General features: G+C 39.3%; 1 protein-coding gene across 3 annotated transcripts in view; it reads right to left on the reverse strand.

Annotated features, from left to right (window-relative positions):
- SBF2 (SET binding factor 2) overlaps nt 1-23,360 on the reverse strand; it is a 487,110-nt gene that overhangs the window by 14,420 nt on the left and 449,330 nt on the right. For all 3 annotated transcript variants that reach the window (XM_019476811.2, XM_019476810.2, XM_059722672.1), the window contains 5 exons: nt 20,969-21,154; nt 13,759-13,885; nt 11,578-11,705; nt 7,321-7,554; nt 763-867 (listed from right to left, as the gene is read on the reverse strand). In XM_019476811.2, coding sequence (XP_019332356.1) covers nt 763-867; nt 7,321-7,554; nt 11,578-11,705; nt 13,759-13,885; nt 20,969-21,154 — 780 coding nt within the window. The remainder of the gene's footprint in view (nt 1-762; nt 868-7,320; nt 7,555-11,577; nt 11,706-13,758; nt 13,886-20,968; nt 21,155-23,360) is intronic.

Raw genomic sequence — 23,360 nt, forward strand, 5'->3', positions numbered from 1 at the left:
CCGTTCCCGCATGTGCCTTTTGCAGCGTCTCAAAGGGGTTTGAGATGCTGCAAGAGGCACGTGTGCGCTCGTCTGGAAGCACCCATAATGTTTTGTTTGCTGCATAAAATGCTTAACTATCATAACAGTATTCAATATTCCTATCTAAATATTCAATATTTCCACCAAAAATATATTCCTAACTGTTTGAGCTGGCTTTTATTATTTGCTAAGACCTAGAATGTGCTAAGTCATGTACAGAACATAAAGGATGAGTTCATACCTAAATAAATAACCAATTTTTACCAGCTAAAGATCATGTCCAGAGTATGCAAGGTCCCTACCCTGACTCTAATCTCTAGGTCCAGAACTGTACTGTGCAACTTCCCTTGTCTCATTAACATCCATGGGACTTCTGTTATGAGTAAAGTAAATATATATATATATATATATATATATATATATATATATATATGTTTATAGCATCAGGTCTCAAAAAGTTTTTACAAAATTTAATTTTACACCTTTACATATTATTAAAACTTTAGAATTTTTCTGCATGCATGTCTATTTGTGAGAAGCAGAAGCAATAAATAGCATCTGAATACATATTTTTCCACCTGAAGCAATATAGGGCCAGTAGCATGGGTTAGAAAAACACATTCAGTTTTTAGAAGGCAGTGATATATTCCAACAAATACAGTGATTTTGATAATATCCAAGCTAACCTCTATAGCTGGGACAGAATTATTATTCCGCTGGCTGATCTCTTCTATTACTTACATTGTCTTGTCTGGTGTCATCTTTAAAATTCACTTTGACCCTTTCCCACAAAAGCTGCCACCTTTCTGGGTTTTGATTTAATTTATTCTCCAATCTTTCAATTTCCTGAAATCAATAAATAGGGAGTTTTTCTCAGGATAAACATTTTTAACTGGTTGCATCTTGAACAGTCAAAATTCATCATCACTTGCTATACTGGAAATATGGTAACAGAAGATTTGGATATATTTTATAAAAATATTTACACAGAGCAGCTCCAATACTGTGACATCAATACTAAACATTGCCAACATTAACATTTACCTTGGTTTTTAAAATGTGATATCAAATCTTAATAAAAGAAGGAAATGAACAGAAAGGCTTATTCAATGTGGATGTTAAACCAACAACATGTTCTTGTGGTGAAACTTGTGATATGACCTTTCTTGGTAGTTTCTAGTGAGGAATATTTCCCGTTAATAAATAAAAAATAACCCAACTAGCTTATATTTACTTATATTTAAGCAGCCTAAATATAATATATATTAATATGTACTCTAAATCCAACTTTCTGTCTTTGGTACTCTGTTTTTCTGCATATTTATTACCAGCAGCAGATGTCACTATCGTGAAAATCTGATTCCTAGTTCAACCATATTAGCATATTGTCCTTACATGTCCTTTTAAATTCCAGGCTAGTCGGCTGAGTGATTCTAGGGATAGCTAAGATGATCCTGTATGGGTTAAGTAGTTTAACAAAAAGCTTAAGCAAGTCAGTTTAATTGGGCCATCTCCAGTATTCATCTCCTTGTTTTATCTTTTGTATGGTCTTCCCTATCAGTAGTAATGAGATAATGATACCTCCCAAGGTTCACAACCTTGACATAGTGGAGAGGTTTGTGGGCTATCAGTGACCTCAAGAGCGATGCTGTTTAATGTTTCCTAGTCCTGGTAGAGTTACCCATTGAGGCAAAGTCGATAAAAAAGTTTCCAGACTAATATAGATCCAAAAACAAAACAAAAAATTCTCAACAGTTGAGCAGGCAAATGAAGGAATACTTCACAATGGCAGATGAAGGCTCCAGCGTATCAGAAACTTCCAATTCTCTAGGTTTTCCTTGCCATGGGTTAAGGTTTCCTTCCCAGTAATTATTGTGTGGTTGCTGATGTGCAACAGCATCCCCACATTAAAAGATGGTATGCACAGATGTCTTCCTTAACTAGTGTCCTTGTATCAAGGGACTGCCGCCCCCAGCAGTAATGATGGGCAAATGATTATGTTGAAATGATTGGGTCATGTGCATAAAATGGTGTCTGCAGTCTGCCAGTTACCATTTAGAATTCCTTTCTGTTGAAAACCCATTTTGAGGGTTCCCCTTTGATGCTTATTTAGTTTGGCTTTTCAGACCCTGCTCTTGGGTTATAACTCTTGGGAACAGAAAATAATTTTACAAAGACATTATTTCTACTGCTTCCCTGTTCATTGACTGACTATTCCTTTATCTTTACTCATTTAGGCTATATGTCTTTGCTGCAGAGTTAAATTGAGTGAACTCGGGTCTGAATTTGCCTAATCCATACTTGAGTTATTGTAACCTTACTGGTATTTGAATCACTCATATAAGGCCCTAAGATCTCCAAGTTCATACCGCATAGCTCTTAGCAGTAAAGTAAGTTGGGCCACTCCATGATTCTTTGTCAATAAATTGTGGAAGAACTTGTCTGCCCTTCTGGATACACAGGGAGAATCACATGAAGGCACTGGAGGACTATCAGAACTCCAGTTGAGCATTTATCCTGTTTTAGTTTATACCTCAGACTAGGCCAGCTAGTTCAGATACAGTGCTGTGTAAGTGAATGGGCTGGGACTCTTTGAATGTCCATAACTCTGGAATTGTCTGAACGCACTCCTCCTGATTAGGTAGGAATCTGTATTTCAGAGGCATAACAGGGTAGCTCTGCACTCTAGGCAGCACTGGCTACTGCACTGCTGATGACAGTGATGTCTATTTTTATGCACCCCCACCCCCCAGTTACACTACTGCTGCATTTTGAAACATCCCACCACAACGTGGGTGAAAGTGATTACACAAAGAAAGCAGGAGCCTCAAAGTTACTGACAAGAGTGATTTTGATTTTTCTGCCTCTTGTGAATTTTATGGAAAAAATTCTTTTATTTAATTAATCTCTGAAAGAAACATAGAGACAGAGGAATAATAGGTTTCCTAATCCAAGGTACATATTTGCCTATCTTCTTTCTTTATAGATGGATGGATAGAGCCAATTTTTCTATAATCACAGTGGCTGTGTCTACACGAGACACTGACTGTGCAGTTGTTATTGTGCAGTCATTTAGTACTTGCCTACACCAGTACTAAATGACTGTGTCGTACCCAGAGTTACTGTGCAGTAGCATCCCCAAACGATTTTTGGTGACGCTGACTGTGCAATAGGTCTCATAACTACTGTGCAGTAGCGTTGCATCATGCTTCATGCCACACAATGCTACTGTACAGTAATAACAAGCTACTGTGCAGTCAGCGTTTTGTGTTGACATGGCCAGTGTCAAAAAAGTCAGTTGCGAGGCTTGAGGGAGAGTAAAAAGCCTTTAAGTACCCTGTTCCTGATTTTCACTGTTGGAGGTCTTGAACTGTCATATATTTGAAGTACTCCAAACTCCACATGTCGAATTCAGAGCACTTCAGGCCACAGACAGACATGCAGTCCCCCACCCCCCTAATGGAGCACTCCAAAATGGCTATGACAGTACACAGAGGTATGCTCTCCAGCCAGGAGGTGCAACGGGGGGAGCAGGGCAGACGGCCAATGAGTGTTCTGTGTGCTCAGCTTCCGGGTTGCAGAGGTTGAGAGGCCTGCAAGGAATCATCTTCTCTAGCCCCAGGGCTGAAAAGAATCATTCCTTGCACAACTCAGTCTCCAGAGATTGCTGAGGCTGACCAAGCACTGCCACCAGAACCAGGAGACTGGAGGTCCTGCACTCCCTGACAGAACTGGGAGACTGGAGGCAGAGGCACGTAGGGATTCCAGCTCTCCCCAGGGATGGCCAAGTACACAGAAGAACGCACACTAGTTGTGTACCCTGCTGTGTGTCCTGTTGGGGGGAAGGGTGAAGTGAGGCACCGTGGGATGCCGGAGGACCAAACAACTCCTTGACACACTCTGTAGAGCATACAGGCAAAACTGGAAGTGATTTAAAATGAAATGCTTCAAAATGGCTGTTGTTTCATCAAGGATTGATTACTTTTGGAGCACTTCAGCCATTTTTAGAGTACTTTATAGGGTGTACGTGGCTGCATCAGGGTCAGCCTATATTTCCCTGCATGACAACATGGGGATTGCAAAGTGGGTGTCTTTTGCTCCCTGCTCACCTGGAGCAGTAGAATCCAGCCCGAGTGACACACTGTCTCCCAGGGCTGGGGGGAAGGAGAGGGAAAGGAGCAGGGGGAAAGGGGCACAGTGGGAGAAAGCACCCTGAGATGCTGGAGGATTGTGCTGTAGTTTTTCTCAAAACGAAATGAGTACAGACATTTTATCTCCCAGGGAACAATTTAACTGTCGTTGTAGCCAGGTTATTTTTTCTCATGGAGTGGCCATTTTTGCTCTGTGAGAAAAAATCCTGAATATCTATACACCTGTAGATTCTACTGGGAGATCAGCAACTGTCCCAGGAGAAACCGGATGTCTGTATGTGGCCTGGGAAAGCAAATGGCCATACATTTTCTCATCTAAGAGAAACCACAGCACAGTCATCCAGTATCCCAGGTTGCTTTGCTCCTGGTCCCCCCTCTCCTCCTGAGGGAGAATGCACATCACTCACCAGACTCTACTGCTCAAGTTGCAGCAAGGGAAGTTTAGGTTAGATATTAGAAATAATTTTCTCACTAGGTGGGTAGTAAAACACTGGAACAGGTTACCCAGAGAAGTGGTGGAAGCTCCATCCTTGGAGGTTTTCAAAACCTGGATAGACAAAGCTTTGGCTGGGATGATGTGGCTGGTCCTGCTTTGAGCAGGGGGTTGGATGAGATGACCTCGTGAGGTCTCTTCCAACCCTAACTTCCTATGAGTCTATGATTTTATCATGTAACTTCACCCAGGAGCTCACAGAGCTTGCTGATATGTGTGCAGAAGCGTCCCCTGGGTGCTCGGAGTCAGCACTGTGAGCTCTCTGATTTTCAGGGGCACAGCATTTCAATGTCTGTTCAGGAGTTTCTGCATAGGTTATACTACCAGCAATCTACTTCAAATATTACATCTGTCCAGGGCCTGATTCAGAGACCTGCTGTTCTTTCAGGAAGTTCTCCTTCTGAGGAGCAGCAGCTTCCTTTGGAATCAATTTTCTTTCTTAGCTGTTGTTTCAGGAACCCTGCTTTTTATGAACATTTTAGAAGATTTAACAGACGGATAAAGCAGCTCATTTTTCTCTTTTGTCTTTGGGCAGGAGTGGCTTGAGAAACAAAAATGTATCTTTTTTAATTCATTTTATTACCTGAGACTCTTAAAAAAATGAGGCTTATGATTGTTTGCCTTAGCAGGACAAAACCCAATTCAGCAGTCTGAACTTAGTGAATATACTGCATAGACTGTGTGTTCCTACAGACCAATATGATGATTTGTGGGAATCTAAGTCATCATAAATACCTGGTTGATGGTGGATCATTAAATGCCTAGTTTCAGAACCACAAGATTTACTGCTGTGAAATTATAGCTTCTGCTCCTACTACAGAAGCATAGCATACTAGCAAGGGAAGTCTGAATTAAAAGTATACCAAACCAGTGGACTACTGCATTTCAGTTTTGCTAGAGCATTACTTTGCTTTTCAGTCCCCAAATATTTTACATTTTTCTTTAAGAACAAAAACAATTGAGCTTATTATTATAGATAAACCTGTAATCAATCTTCCCTAATAGTTTGACATAGTTAAACATGATCTTAGCTTGAAGAGGCTTTAGGTACAGACATAGTCTCAATGGATTTTTGAGAGAGCTGTATTCTTCCTACATCAGTGCAACTCCTAAATGAACAAAATGTTCCGAACGATTGTACACTTTTCTTTCTCAACTTAGTTCCATATTTTTATAACCTTCTCACCAACTCTTCACAGTTACTCAAATATTCTTCTGTATTTCTACCTTTTATTAGAGTAATCTAAATAGCAGATGACATTTTAACTTTAGAAAACCTGACCCACTATTCACTGGAATACAACAGGGGGAACTAGATATACAACATGACAGTTTCTTAGATCTGTGGATTTGGAAAGTTTGGCATATACTCCATACACAAGTGCAGAAAGTTCACTGTACTGCATTCCTTCAGTATGTACAGCTGGCCTTTCAAAAACCAAGGGTGAAAGCTCTCTGTTTTCTGTTTAAGATTCCTTCATATGACCTCTGCTAATTGCCTATTTGTTAGATGCCTTTCCCTGATTTTGTGAAATTCCTCTCACCCTCTGCAGAGAAGAGAAGAGGGGAACTTCATAGGTAAAACTTTATCTTTTGTTCGGCAGTATTCATTTGTTTGCCCAACCACACTGCCAAAGAATGCTTCAAAAAGGAACCCAGGATGGTTGTTGAATAAAGCTTGGTGAAGGCTAGTCATTTCCCCAGGGGTTGCTTTTTTCAGAAAGCTAGAAAACACACTATGAACTATGCAGACATTTAGGCTTAGATCCTCAAGTTACTTAGGTGTTATGCTATCACTGACATCAGTAGGAATTAGGGGTGCCTGTACACGTGGGACGCCTACTCTGACGTGTTTTAGTTAGGACGTGTCAGAGCAGACTGCTGGAGCGTTCTAATGTGTATTCAGTGTCCTTGTGTTTTCAAAATGGTGGTGGGGGCACTTTAACTAAAGCTCAACAAACGAGCTTTAGTTAAAGTGCCCCCACTGCCATTTTGAAGCCCCGGATGCTGAATACATGAGATGCTGCGATTGTTTTAATTAGCTGCTCTAATTAAAATGCCCCCCACCAATCCCAGAACTCATGTATAGATGCCCTAGGTGCCTAAATACTTTGAGGAACTGGACTGGGGACACCTACGCTACATCTGCTTTAAATTACATGGTGAATAGGAAAAGAAAGATAAATCCAGGGTTAGCCCCAAATAAAATGACATACCTTGTGAAATATGCAGCTACAATGCTGAATACCCTGGGGAAAGACTGTCAGAAAATCTATAAGGCACGTTATTTTATTATTTTAAAAGGACACTGAAAGAATATAAAAGGTCTAGCTTTAGAGAATAAAAAGTCACCTCCATTTTAATTGCCTGATTATTGACTGCTGTCAAAAACTATTTACAGAACTGCATTAATCCAGAATAATATAACCTTTTGTAAGATGTTTGATTAACTTTCTGAACCCAACATCTCTTCTCAAGCCAAACCAACTACTGTTACCAAATATGTGCTTTTACAGTCAGTGTGATCTTCTTACAGTACATCTACAGGGCAATAAGTAAAATAAAAAACTGGATGTGAATTTGATGAGTGTAATAAAAGCAGTGTCCTCTACTAGCATCTGCTCTTGCATTTAATTGGTTAGCATATATACTTACATTTAAGAGGCTGGTGATTGCATCAGGCTGTACTTTGCTAACATCATCATAGCATGGCCATACTATTTTCCTCTTACTCTGGGAAACAGAACCATCCATTTGGTCACCTTCCTCCAAAGCACTGCTTTTTGAAGTAACCATAGTCCAGTCATAGGAAGGTCCCATAGCCAAGGTCTCTTCAACATAATAATCCCATTTTCTCAGGCTGGACATATTTATATTTGGTTTTAAAGCCTATTTGAAAGATGTTTACAAAGATCATAATATTACATGGAGGTTTTCAGTTTCTGTTCTTTAAGATATATAGTCTGTGTGTACTTCCAATAGATTTTAGTTTGGATTATTTTAGACAGCAGCATCTGTTGGGCCTGTACCTGTGACCTACTTGTCTTCATGTCTTCTATGTAAATAGTAGGGTTGTGCAAAGCTTTGGTCACTGATTCGATTCGGCAGAGATTCGGCCCAATTCGGTGGCCGAATCTCCAAATCTGAATTTAATCAGGAGACCCTTTAATCCCTCCAAATTGATTCAGAGAGATTCGGAAAGATTCAATGATTCAGACATAGACACAGCTTTAAATGTTTTTTCTATATACCTCAAGGTACCAGGTGACTTGTGAATGCTGAGATGGTTGGGCGGTTGAAGTGGATGGAGCACTTCCAGTCCACTTCTGGGTCTGCCAGGGAGTGCCCTGGAGGGCCTCCCCACATCACCCTGGTCAGCGACTGGTGCCTCCTGAGTCTGGGGGGGTACCCAAGGTCCCCTTGCAGCCAACTGCCAAGCCGGGAGGTTGCGGAGGGGGAGGCCCCCCACATGCTTGGCAATGGGCCTGGAAGTGGACTGGAAGTACTTCCGGTCTGCTTCTGGGTTCACTGCTGAGCATGTGGGGTCCCCTCCCTGTGCTCCTGTGGGACGCTCCATCCACCCCACTAACACAGCGTTCACGAGCCACACCTGGTACCTTGAGGTATGTAGAAAAAACATTTAAAGCTGTGTCTATGTCCGAATCGCTGATTCTCCAAATCAGCGTAGAATCTTCAGATTCAGCTGAATAGAATCAGGGACAATGATCCAAATCAACGAATTGAATCACTGTCCCCGATTTGGGCCGAATCCGAATCAAATATGGCGCGTTTCGCACACACCTAAAAAATAGCAAGACCATCCCAACTGTTTCTTAATGCAGAATCCAGGCGCTATAGGAGTCTGTAGTAGCAGAGAAGGAAGGAAGGGAGGTTTCACAATATAGATGGACAACATATTTCAAAGAACCATAGATACTGAAAGTTAAATGAGCTGTAGGCCATACATGCATTGTAGGCCACATGCAGTATGGGCTATGAGTAACAGGCTGTGTCATGACCTGACCTAAGTTTGACCTGACCTGACATAAATTAAGCATGCATTATAAACAGTGATAATGTGTATTAATATAATGCAAGGCAGTGGAAAAGAACTGGTGTAGCTCCAAAGGATAACCAAATATGGAAAAACTCTGTGTTAACTCTGTAAAACGGAAAAGGATTGATGTAGCTGCAAAAGCATAATCAAATATGGAAAACTCTATGTTAAGTATATAATTGTGGTTAAACTATATGGCTAGGTACAGACATTCAAAAAGCCCTGGGCGGAACTGATCTAAGTTGTGCAGTTTTCTGTAAGTGGCATAGTTTAGATCAGTAGCGAACAGAACACACATTTGTCCTTTGAGAACAGAAAAGCCTGGCCAGTGGACCTGTGCTCCCCTTGAATCCAAGGCTACATAAACACAATCTTTATTAATACAAACAAGTCTTTGCTATTGTGTATCCTAATAAAGTTTTTGAGTTGTGACTGGAATAGTCTCACTGGTCATCAGTCTCACTCTCAGCCCGTTAAAGTTTAGAGTAACAGAGCCTTTCTTTGTCTTATAGTGTCTGTTCATTTCACTGTTTGACTCATAAGCAGTGGATTCGATCAGCATGTATGTGCTAGGAGGCTACTTAAACAATGTTTGTAGGGTAGTCCAACAGAAAATTGGCATTTGATCTGGATTCTTCTACTGTGGAGTAGGTCTAAGCAAATGTAGGTATGGAACCCCAAGTAACTGCACCACATATCTCTTGTGTTCAAAAGAAGTGACAAGAATTGCATGAAGAGAGTGAGCTGTCACCAGAGGTATAGCAGTGCAGTTTCAAGTCCAGGACAGTTGTGCAGCCCAAGGCAGCGTCAGTTGCTACCATGCTGATTGCAGTTGGCAGGCTGACCTAGTTGCCCCATCCCATTGACGTTACTGGCAGTCACACTCAGTGGTGGGTCTAAATTGGCAATTTCATAGCACAGTTTAATGCATGCAGAAATGCAACTGGAAGGTCTCTGTTGTTGATATGACTGGACTCCATCCCTCTATCAAACTACAAATCAATTTACATGATTTGTACAGATTTCAGTAAATGAAGGCCTGGACATAGATTGTCATAGTTTCAAATCAAATTTTAAGCAGACTTATTTTAATAATGCAAAATGCACTTTTTGTACATTATTTAAATTTAAACATATTTAAAAAAAAAACAAAAACCCAACAACTTAAAACCACTTTTTCTTTACCTCATATGAGACAGTAATATTTCTCAAGTGAATGGCTATTTTGAAGCCTGGTACCAGGACAGTCTGATGATCAAAAGGAAGTTTGTGTATAAAAAAGAAAGAATACGCTATCAAAATATCTGATGTTAACCCTAATTACTGTCTGTTTGGGTGCTAAGTATCTATCTATTTAGAGTGTAAGGGATAGAAGAGGCCATAAGAAGTAAGTAGTAAAAAGTAAGACACTCCTAACTGCAAGTTCCCTGGACCATGGGAAAGAAATGAGAGACTAAGAGGATCACCCTTTTCTGTTCTCAGGTTTGCAACAGCAGAACATAGATGGAGAAAAACCTAAAAAAGAAACAGGGCTTGTCTATAATACAGAGCCTCTCCTCCTAGCCATGCTGGAATAGCTATTATCAAGCAGAGGCCCCTAGTGAACACATGGCACGTGCTGGCAGGATTTTTTTCTCTGACTGCAGCTACATCACCTCCCTATACAAAATACAGGAAACTGATAAAATCATTCTTCTGTCCACAGAGCTGCATCCATTCCAAGGTGTTGACAGTATACCTATGTGGGCTACGCAGCTCAGTACTTCTGACAAACCTACTCCTTTTAACACACCTATAGCTATGCTGGCAAAACTCTGCTGTGTGGGCTAGGCTATAATTAAACTCTGGTTCTTTAAAGCACATTGCCTGCTTCTCTCTGTTGCTACTACAAAGTCTTATAACACCTGGATGCCAAAATGATGAATGGAGGGAGGAGCAGGTGGGGTCTCACCATCTCTAATACTGTTGGGTAGGAATTATAGACACTCTATATATGCAAGTACGGTTCCAATGTATGTTGATGGCTACAGGCATCTAGTCAGTGCTGGATCGGATCCAGAGTTTTACAATAATGGTTAAATGTAGTGAAGATTAAACTGGTATAGTTCAAGCTAATTGAAGTATTTCTATTTATAATGTTAATTAACAAAGATTACAGTAGCTTACAGAGATCATTAAAAACATACAGAAAACAGAATGCGCAGTTATTACTCTGTTTTGCTATGCAACCCCAATATTTTATTCAAAGCTTGAATTTAAAGATGGATATAGTTCATGATAAAGTACTTTTTGCTTACAGAATACTTCTAAATAGGAGCAATATAGGTCACAGTACAAAATAAATATTAACTGAAGAAAATTTAGTAAATATGCACAATAACATCAGGTAACGTAAAATGAAATATACAATATGTCAAGGATTGGGATGTTTCATATATAAATTTAGATATACTTTGAACCAATTTCCCCCAACTGTGATTTGGAGAATATCTTTTTATGGTCATGTGTAACTTTTAAGATTGCTCTTCTAATTATTACTTGTGTAATTAATCTTAAATTACCAAATTTAATCTTAAATCACCAAGACAGACATGAATGCATACATTTCTCAGGATCTGGCCCTTTACAAATAATGGATATAACTCCTAAATAACTACCTAACTAGCTAATGTAAACCAATGAGACACTATGCTGATTTATTAAGTGCCTTTAGGCACTTGCTTTTAGGAAGTGCCTTTAGGAAGGCTGTTTAAAATAATAAATAAGTGGTCCAGGCCATTTCAGATATCCAAACAGATAATTATTCAGAGGTGAACATACAGACAAATACAAACTTTTATTCTCTTATGTCATACCTCTGTTTCAACAGGTGCATAGAGGTAATTGAAGAAAACAGGGTTCCTTTTGTGCATTTTTTCAATACATTCCCAAATACAGATTCCTTTTTTGGCATGTTTATCTCCTTTATCTTCAAACAATGTTCCTATCAAAAAAGAATAGTGTCAAAAAGAAGGACTTACAGTATGCAACGAACAGCACATTAGGAGGTTTTTCTTTTATTAAGTGTATAAAAACATATTACCAAAACGCCCAATATTACAGAGGTCTTAGCTGACAAAACACCAAACTGATTAAAAAGTGTGTTGTATTACATGTTATTATTATGTTAAAATTTCCAGAAGTACTTTAGTACTGTTAGTGAGGTTAAAACTATATTAGATTTATTATTACAGTTCCACATATTAGTTACAATTCCATGTAATATATATTGCATGAAAATGTTTGTAACTAAATGATAACCCATGACTACCTGTGCCGTTTTGCAATACTGTCCCAAAAGATGTGAGCTCAGAAGAGGCACACGGTGGAAAACAGAGTCTGAGTGAAATTGTGGTAAGTGATAGTTTGTTACTCACTTCACTGGGCCATGTTTTCACCATGAATGCAGTGACATATGAAAGCATTAACATCCTCTTCGGTAGTTCAGAACAGTGATAAAATGACTGAGTTAATGAAATACAAATCACCCTTTTTGTGCAGGAATGGCATAGATGGTCATTGTTACACTTGTATTATTTTCATAGTCATTAAGAATTCAACAGAAAGCATAAAATTGATCAGTTTCCAGGAAAAAATAAAATTCTCCATGAAAAAAATAAAAATCAGATATTTCACTAGCATTTTATTTACTACACATGTTCAGAGAAAAACCTGAGCTATGTGTTTGTCACTCAGGGTGAAGTTACACATCATACTTTGACCAAACTATGGACACTTAGGGCATTTTTACATGTGCTCTGGGAGATGCAGGGGGGCGCTCTAATTAGAGAGCCACACTAATTAAAAGCACCCAAGCACCACGTGTATCAGCATCCCCTATGTTGAAAAATGGCAGTGGGGCGCTTTGAAGGAAAGGTCATTGAACGAGCTTTAGTTCAAAGTGCCTGGCCGCCATTTTTCAGCATGGGAACACTGATACACATGATGCTAGAGGCTGCTGGAGTGTGTTTATTTTTGTGACATGCTAGATCTCCAGCATGGCAGAGCTGGCTTCCTGCACATGTATAAGAGCCCTTAAAATGTAAGCAGCTACAAGTTAAAGCTCATTAATTTGTGCTAAGCGCCCTCTGGGCATCTCAAAGTTATGCCATGTCAAGCAAGGGCCATGCTACTTACATATTGCTACCATAATTTCAGTCTGCTCAATGTAGATAAAACGAGCTATTTGTAGTCCTCTGGTATCCCAGGATGCCCTGCTCTCACTCCCCCTCCACCTCCAGAGCAGGGATAGAGTCCAGGTGTCCTGGCTTCTAGCCACACCCCTGCTTGCCAGCCCTCTAGTTGCAAGTTAAAGCTATGCAGACAAAAAATAGTATTAACCCTTAACATACAACTGCTCACAGCGTATTCTGACTTTAACACTACTTAACATTCCACAGATTTAGTATGGTCTAAGTACAATGTGTAACTTCATCCCTCATCCTATCACTGTAACCAAGTTAGGGCTCTCACAGGGCAAAAGCTGCAAGGGGTCTTAGCTGGAACCAGTCAGCCTGCAAGAGACAGAGGAAGAAAGTAGGAAAAAACAAAGGTATTCAATAGAAAGGGGTAAACAGACTCCCCTCTCCAACAACTCCAAACATTTTCATAAATATCAGGATTCCTGCAATTCAAGATTAAAAATAAATCTTTAATGAAAAAGCAATTGGAAGAGGAAAATGTGTTATGTGCACATTTTAGTGAAGGAAGCAAAGCCTGGCAATGGTAATTATTCCTTCCCTTCTACTTACACTCTCCACCTTTTAACATAATTCAAGAGCTATTGATTCAATACATTCCAGTATATTCCTCAAAGATAAAAAATATATGTTAGGTTTTTCTGTTTCAAGTTTGCTGCAGTTTAATCATCAGTACAATATACCTGAACCACCACATACTCAATGATTCCTGTGAACTAATATTAGTGGCAAAACTATACATTTACACAAGAAATTACATGCAATAAATAAACATCAATCCCATTCTTAAACACATACCATGCTCTAGTCTTTCATAGTCTGAATCCAGAAGAAATGTCTTAAATCTGTTTGAAACATAGTGGAAAGCTAAGAACTTCAGGTAATACTGATTGAACTCAAATTCTGTTGGATATTGGTTGTGAATCTAAAAAATACACATAGAAGGAAAACAAAAATATTATAATAAAAATGTAAAGTTTAAAGAATAATAATGTAAAATATTGTGACAAAGTAAAACTTAGTTGTTTTATACTCCACATGGATCTGTCTAACCAAATTTTCTCCTGATACTTCTTTTTCAGACATTTTGTAGCTCAGTTAATCCATGAAATATCTGCTTTATCAAAAAACTAAGTATAGACAGGTTGATCCTCATTTGGATTTAAAAGCACCGTAGTCTTTCTGTATAAACTATATTTGAATATACTTTGATAATGTTTCTACTTTCTCAAAAGCTGTTTAGGTCTACACTGATTTCCCAAAGTTCAGTATATTTCCCCCAATATAATTTTTTTTTTTACACATACAGTAAAACCAGCATCCCATTACAATCATACTAGACATAAATTAACTTGGATTAAATGTGGCATTCCCTGACTGGACTTAAAGTTAAGTAAATAGGTCTCCCAAAAATTGGAAGTAACAAGGTTAATGTAAAAGTTTTCTTAATTTTGAAAAAAACCCTACTTTTTACCCAGGCCACATACATTTGCTGTGAATGCTGAACTAGACTATTTCTTTAATGATATTTTCCTCGCTGTCATGTGGTTTATTATTGTAATCAGTTGTGCTTGTAAATTCTGGTGATTTACAAAAAAGGATTGGACTCTGGAAACAGCCACAGCCACACACAAAAAATTTAATACTCCAAAACTGAGGCCTATCAGTCTTGAAATAATCTCCTTAAAATTGTCTCTACCAGTCTTCTAATTTTCCTTTACATTTAGGTCCTGGCTTCAAAAGAACTTATCTTTCTGGCTGAATTATATCAGCAAACTCAAATTTAGGAGCTGAGGATGTTGCCTTTATACCACTTGGCTGTCCTTCTAGGTAGGAGGAATAAAAGACTGGTACCAGGAATCAAACTCTACCTTTACGAAAGACAGGGCAGAATATCGGTTAGACCAGTGGTAGCCTACCTTTTCGGTAGGTTTGCCACAAGTGAAGATGTGCCCCCTCCCACAATTCTTTTCTAATTCCTGCTCCCCAGAAGCATATAGAAATGGTGTTTTCAACCATTTTAGACTTGAAGGCACCTTGAAAAATGTCATACCTTATCTTTTACTTGTGTTTTGACTATGGAAAAAAAATAGAGTAATCCTTCTGTCACAAAGAATTCAGAAAGACCATGTCAGAACATTTTTGACACTATGGGATCCTATCTGAAATCTCTGGGTTTATCTTGTGAATTGTGTAAGTATCTGCACACCTAATAGTGTGCTGTGACACCCTGGGGTGCTAGACAGGGGAGTTCCAGTCTCTATCCAAGCAGAGCAAGATGGGGACAGGACACTACACAGAGAAAGGTGCCACTGCCAAGAGCCAGCTTAACCTTTCCTTGGCCCTGCCATCACCAGTTTTATATCGTAAATGAGGATCCAAAGCCCTTAATTCAGTGGCAGCTGCAGGGTCGGGGAAAAATTAACTTGGCTCTTGGTGGTGACACCTGACACCTCCTCTCACAATAGCGTCCCACTCCCAGCATCCTGCTCCATATGGCCAGGGCTTGAACTCTCCTGCCTCCATTTCAGTGCCTCCCTTCACTGAGTGCCTAGGTCTTATGTGCCACCCACAGCAGCTGCCCATGTCATTAGTGACACATGTGCCATGGGCTGGCCAGTCCTAAGCTAGGCCATCTACACCCTCAACACATTTAAAAAAAATCATATTGGTTTCCTACCATACATTTTCTCATAATCAATCTGGTATTGAGTGGTTCAAGCTATGCAATAAGTTGCGGGTGCTCAGCATCTCTCTCAAGATCATGCCCTGTGTCTTTATGGAACTAGTCTAGAAAGGAAAGTTTCCTAATAAAAAAAATTCTAGGATATGATCTGCTTTATAAAGTGGTATTTTGGAACTAGGTCATTTCCTAATAATATCTTGGAGGCTGAAAGGTTAAAATTTATAACACTGGAAATAAGATTAATTATCATAGTCTAATATTCCCTCTCTCAGGAATATTCTACTTTGTACTGAAAACAGGACCCACAGAAGTAGTTTAATTGGATGTGAATCTCTTAAGTAAACTCACAAGAAGTTGGACAAGTTTGCTTGGCAAGTTTGCTTGGCAAAGGCTGCTCCAGTTGCATTACATATTGTCCATTAGTCTTTATTTCACATATTATATGGGTTATCTTTGTCATGTCAAATAACTAGACAAGGAAACTTTTGGGAATGTTATCATAAGATAATTCTTTTTTGCAAGAGATTGCTCATTTGTGTTCACATAATAAGCAGTGTTAGTGCTTTAATGTGGTTCAGGCTTAGATTTTTAGAAATGTTAGAAGTTTTGAGAATCATGCATGTAGTTTACTAAATTCCCAATGTAAATTGCAAAAAGGAGATATCAGGTACCAATGTATAACAGTGATTAGGTTGGAACAACATAGAAAAAAGATCTCTTAGTCATGCAGGTAAGAGTGGTTGCACTAAGCGAATTTCTTATTTAAAGGCTAGCTACTACAACAGACATCTAAATAGTAAGCTACTTCAAGGAGATTCCAGTTCTGCACACTTGTTTATTTTATCCCCTTATTTCTCTGATATAAATGCTAAACTCTCACACAGCTTTTGTAACAATACAAATATGTAGCTTACTACTTTGAATGATGTCCTTTCATTAGCATCTAATGAAGTGAGTTCTTGCTCATGCTTATGAAAGTTTATGCATCTCTGATTCAGTTAGGTTATAAGGTACATCTCTACCCTACCTTCTGGCTAACATCAGACTAACACATCTAACTACGTAGCTTTATAGAAAAAAGAGGGGTTGTTTCATAAAGCTTTTTATAAATTTGCTTTATGAAAAGGAAAAAAATAAAGCTAACAACTACATTGGGATTATAACATTTTATTGCCTTTCTTTAGATTAAAAAGAGGTGACACTGTACATTCATTCTGAGCGGCCAGCTCATAATTAAATCAACAGATTACAAACACTCTGTTTATAAGCTTACACTCCATACATAGAATAGTACTATTTCCTTACGTTAAGAAGTGAGAATTTTTCAAAGCTTTGGCTAAGGAAGTAGGCAGACAAGGTTCCTTGGGTGAATTTGATATCTTTTATTAGACCAACCCAAATAGTTGGAGGATAGTTATTAAGCAAGCTTTCGGGTTCAAAAACCCTTCGTCAGGCTAAGGAAGTTTCAGCAGTTGGTATGTGCTCTTCTAAGGAAGTGGCATTTTATTAGAACATACTTTATCATTAGTTATGAATCTTACAGGGTCATAATTTCTACCTGTGCACCACAAGTAGTTTATTGAATTTAAAGCACAATTAAATAAACTGTTATAGAAATCCTGGCATGGATCTGGGTGTTGAAAATGAAATAAGAATTTCACAACTAAACTTTTTCTGAGACTTCTGGTTTTAAAGTAACTGCAGAAATTATGATAGTGCAATTTACTATTGACGGAAAATATTATCTAAATCACTTTTTGTCTGAAAAAAGGGAAATTATACCATTACTGTAATTGTATCTGTTTTAATAGTTGATTTCTACCTCCTTGGAGATAAGAAAGTGACTACTCTTAATGTTGATTTCTCTAGCTGCAGTACAATTCACAAATTTTCATCAAAGGGGAGCAATTATGGGAAAACACTAAATAAAATGCAGTTCAGACAATCAGAAATGACTAATCTATGGACAGCTACAAACTAGGAATAGAAGGTGGTTGAGTTAGTTTGAGCAATTAAAAATAAACACAAAATGAAATGATATTCATCACTGCAAGCTACTTAACCATTTCATTTCAAAAAGGTTATACTGTAAATATATTTAGTTACCATCTAACAGCTTCTACTTCTACTGCAGTCTGGGTAAAGGCTTTCCTTGACTTCCAAAAGATTAGATCCTAAATTTATATACAACTGAAATGTTCTTTAATTACTTAATTTTCACATATACAACCAGAAAGGTAAGATTACAGGTATGTGCCTCATTAAACCCCTTGGAAAATCTGGACCTATCTTTTGCCAGGATATAAATTATCTAGATATTTCCAACACAGTGACACAGAAAGACTTCCAATGTTCCAAAATTACTTTTCAGATCATGATGTCCCCATTCACTCAGTTCTCTGCTGAATGTTTCTTTGTCATCTTACTTTTGCTTCATCCCTTTCCATTTCTGAAATATCTTATACTTTTGCAATTCTGGTGCAAATAAAGAAATAATAACTTGGTTTAAATAATAACAAATCTTAAAATATCTTAGAGAATAGGTAGCAGTCAACAAGGGGCTGTTTGTGCAAATATTTTCATAAGTGTGTGACTGCTAAATATCTCGTAAAAGTAACTGTGGGCAGAACTGGACCTTTAGCCAGGGAGTTTTAATACAACCATTTGTAAAGAGAGAGGATTTTGTCAGATGTAAATTCTAGATAACTATTTGTTCATCATTCTGCTGAATTCCATTTAAGAAAATACCAGACACTCTTTGCAAAGAATAAAATAAAGAAAGCATCCTGTAATGATATCACTATAATCAGTCCAGTCTTCTTAGAAGCAATAAGAATATCTGCCAGATGTTGCTATTGTGAAAGAATGATTTAGCATTAATAATTCAGCTGACACCTGGAGATATTGGCATAAACAATGGCTTTTTAAAAGATGATGCATTTCTAATTTAAGAATCACTGCTTAATTTTTTTTGTAATTTCAGTTGAATCAATAACAAATGTAATGGCTCTACAGTAGTTGTCTCATTGCAGTTAAGATATTAAAACTAAAATTGTTAAAAATAGGTTTGAGGAGAGGCCAAAAGTTTCTCTAATGCATTTATTTGGAGTTTTTCCTTTAATTTGAGTATTTAAATTGATGTGTTAATTTTTTAGGTTAAATTCTAGTATGATAGGATTGCACAATATAACATCTAGCTGTATATAAACTAATGAAAGTTGCTTTTAGCAGAAATGCTGAAATAATTAAGACTGATTCTCCCCAGTGAGTTCTTGTGCAGATGTATGTACTAACATAGATGATCTCACATTTAGAACAATACTGTTACGATTTGTTAAATCAGCAACAAAACATGCTGGGTTAAAAAACTGATTTTCTAAAATTTACATTAACTACTGTTATATCATTTGCTCATAGTTTTGACACTGTAACATATTCTTAACCTAAAGCATTTTGCTATGCACAGACAAGGAGGTGCACAGGTCAAAAAGAAAGACAAAAGACAGGAAATACAGGTTGTTGTATGATAGAGTTGTCTGTTAAAATATCATCATCAAGAACACGATTCAGAAAGACAAGAGAAGAAGGAGATAACATTTACTAAGGAAAAGATGGAGTTAAATGTTTAAGTGGCTAGCAATCTCTTTCAGTGCTCAAATATTTTCATTTTATTTTGCTCCCAGTTACCCACATGGGCCCCTTTTAAGGTCCTCAAAGAAAGTACTGCTCCTGGAGCACAAGTTCTATCCATCTCTATTCCATGACTCAGATAGTGGTCTGTTTTCACCAGAAGCTTCAGTCTAGAAGTAGGGATCCCCATAGAAGGAAGAAGGTGGTTGTTTTAGAGGTGGTAGCAGAAGAGAGAACTGGGGTCAACAATTATAATATATTCTGTGCTTTGTCTCGTACTTTGTACCTACAACCTGCAGGGAGGAAGAGGAGGCAGCAGGTGAGCTCTACAGTTAAAGATGTGGCTGCTGGTACAGGTCATAAAGTTCCAAGCATGATCATCTGGCATGCTGCTCTTATGGCTTCATTCTCTCATGGGCCAAGGGTCAATGTTACATCTGTAATGCTACAAATACCTCTGTAGCACTACAGAAGTTGAGCAGACAGATGTGCATGCCACCTGCAGTGCTATGTAAATGTTATTGGATGAAACAGCAAATTCTATGTAGTGCTACATTTTGTAGTGCCACATATGACAGTGCATTGCAGAGGAACAGGGTGTTCCTAGGTCTCACAGCATCCTAGAGTGCTTAGCTCTCTTCTCCACCCTCCCAGTCTTGAGGAGAGGGGGTTGGACACTCAGAGTGCTCTGGTTTCCTGGTTTCCATTAGTTCCAGGGAACTGGAAGAAGTCAGGGACTGTGGCATGCTCACTGACAGCCCATCACCACCCACATAGGGGTGGGAAACAGAGCTATAGCCCCTGTTGCACAATGAATGACAAACTATCATTCCAGGGGGCTGCAGTCTGCTCCACCCCCACCCCCACCCCACCACCCAGGGGGGCTATAGGATGCCAATGAGAAGGCTCACTAACAGGGTTCCCTTCTTTGGTGTGGGGAGGAGCAGAGTTACAGGACTGAGCAACCCACTTGCATGCCCTGGCTGCAGAACATATTGCTGCCTGTGTTTGTGGAGATTTTGTAGCATTCCAGCTGCGGGGCTTGGCAGGGAGCACAATCTGAAGCTTGTATCTACATCAGAGTTCTACTTAAAATTCATATGTATATGACCTTGGTGATTCTCAGCCAAGGTGCTGTGGTACCCTGGGATACCCTGAGATCCAAGGGTGCTGCAGGGTGCCACACAATGTTAGCACTTTTGGGTGTGTAAACATGATTACAACATAAACCCAAATATTTCAAATAGGAACCCACAGTTTTACAAAAATTCTCCCTTGTTGTGGTCTTTCTGAGATCTTTGTAACAAAAGAATTGCTTTATAATTTTTCTGCAGTCAAAAATGAGTGCAAATTAAGAGCTGAAATTTTACAAGGTGTGCTTTGAAATCAATGAGAGGCACCTTGAGTCTAAAAGGGTTGAGAACCACTGTCTTAGATGATCCATTATGCAAGCTGTCCCTGTGAAATTATTTATCATTTAAACAGTTCTAGTAACAACATCCCTATTTTCCCACACTGTACTGAAGCTGGTCACTTACTCCAATAGGGGTTAGGAAGTCTCCCTAAGGAAGAAGTCTCTGTTTCTCTCTTAAAGCACTAACTCTACTTATAGATCTGAAGTGTTGGTATGCACAATTTCATTCTGGAATATTTTTTTTAAACAATGAGTAGATTTAGATTTATTATGCTTACCTGATGCACACAGTCCAAGAACTGTAAGAAAATAGGAGCAAATCCACTACCCTGACAATTGAGGGTTAAATTACTACGTTGACTGAATTTATGACCAAAAGAGAGCCACTCTTTTTCCACTAGCATGCGGAAGCCTTCAAGTGTCCTATAGAATGGATCACTGAGTAACTGCACCAGAGACACCACCTACGTCACAAAACAGGATTTATTTGTGTTAACAGAAGAGATATATTTAATGATAGAATGTTTTGATCAATGAACGGAAACATTCTTCAGCCTGGTTCTATGAAATACCAGAGGTAATCAAACACAGTCATTCAGAGAAATGAAATTAAAAAATAATTGGGAAAACTGCAGGGTAGGTGATACGTAAGGCAGAAATAACCAAACAGGGGTAAGAGCAAATGCCATATTAAACCATATTAGCTTGCAACTTGCAAAAAATATTGCATCTGAGTGACTACAAACTTTGGAAGTCACTAGAATACAGTATTTGCTAAATTTAAATTATATATAAATTCAAATACCTTAATAAGAAACATGGAAGAGAAACATTTGAAAAATGAGCTTAGCCAGTGGCAGCTAGCAAAGGATTCCAAAGTAAGAACTGGGGAAGGCTCCTCTTTGAAGTGATACAATGGTGCCTGCCAGCCAACTGAAGCCCCTCCTAACTGATTGGTGGGTGAGGTGACTCTAAAACGCAACACTTGGCAGACACAAACCTTTTCTAATTCAGTATCCACATACTGCATGCACTCAAATATAAAATGAGGTTTCCCCCTCCTCCCAATCAACATAGGGAAAAAAAGCCCCTTATGATACATTTGCATATAGGAAGACCTTGTGAAATACACTGTCTATCATGAAATTGCTGCCAAAAGTAGCATGTGCTCAGTAGTGGAAAGTGAAGTTGATTAAATGCAGCCAACACTGAGCATAAGTACAAAACACGAGGTCTATACTGGTTAAACATAGTGATAGGAGCCAAAAATGATACATTTGATTTTATCCAAAAGGCTTGCAGTCCATCTGAATAAGATATATACGGTAATGCCCGTTGTGCTCAGTCCCCCTCAGTGACAACTCTTTTCAAGTCACGGTGACTCACCACACCAAATACATTTTTACTTCCTCTTCACTCCCACAGCTGAGCTTTAACTCTCTCTCCTATTTCTCTCCTATTTCCAATCAGTCCTGTTTTTTAGCCAGCCTTAAATGTCTGGCAAACATCACTAAACATGGCCTCAAACAGTTCACCCAGAATCTCTCTATTGGTGCCTGTCTCAGCCTGTCGTATATGATTAGTGTGGCCTGGCCCTCCATAAGGTGGAGCTGTACTGGGCTGCCCTGCACCTCATCTGCACATACATTTTTGAAGGATCCCAGGACTTGACAAGAACACCCAGTGCACTACTGGTGCACTACTTAGCACATGGATAAGGGTATCTGGGGTACATGCATATACTGAGTAATATTGAGCTGTGAGGGCACCGTAGCTTGACTCCACTGGGGCTGAATGGGAAAAAACCCTCTCATCTTAAATTTGAGTAAATACAGAATAACTTATCCTCCCTTTCTTTTAGTTTAATAACAGCAGGGGTGGATCCAGACAGGGTGAAGTGGTGTGACTGCACCCCCTTTCTGGCCACACAGCAGGAGTGGAAGTCAGGGAGGACTTTATGACCTGAAGAATGCAAGAATTCCTCTTACACCTCTGCTTCTTCTCTGTGCTCAGACACACAACCCTTCTTCTCCCTTCCCCATTCCCTCTCTCCCAATTCCCCCCCCACCCTTCCCTGTCTGCTCCTGCCACTGTACCCCTTCTCCCAGGGGTGAGAAGAGCTCCTGTCCCACTCCAGCTCGGTAGCATGGGAGCTGGACCCAGCCTGGGATAGCAATGTTGGTAGTGGATGGGTGGGTTCCCTTTCTTGGTCCTCCTGGGTGTTCCCTAGGCAGGGAAAAGAAAACTGACCAGCCACAGCCACCACTGCTGCTATCTTGGGCTAAGCCCAGTCCCTGTGTAGCCTCAGTGGAGCATCTCTAGAGCTCCCCTTGGGTAGAGTGCGAGTAGTGGTAGGTTGAGGAGAGGGGGGGATGTGCCTCTGAGCACAAAGGGGAAAGGGTGGAGACATTTGTTCTTGCTTTAGGAATTTAAAAATATTGCTGAGCGATGCTTGATGGTACAGTCTGTAGCTATCACACAATACAGGCTCCAATCAGCTGCCCCACTGCTCCCACACCCCTCTTTGCGAAATCCTGGATCTGCTTCTGAGTACCAGATACAAGGACAATGTTGTTTCACTTGTTCTTTTGTTAATGTGGGGCCTCTGCACTGTCATGCCCACCATTAAGGCTCCATTGTGTGCATATGCCCCTCCCCACCCACTGACCC

Source organism: Alligator mississippiensis, chromosome 2 (assembly GCF_030867095.1).
Source record: "Alligator mississippiensis isolate rAllMis1 chromosome 2, rAllMis1, whole genome shotgun sequence".
Taxonomy (NCBI): domain Eukaryota; kingdom Metazoa; phylum Chordata; order Crocodylia; family Alligatoridae; genus Alligator; species Alligator mississippiensis.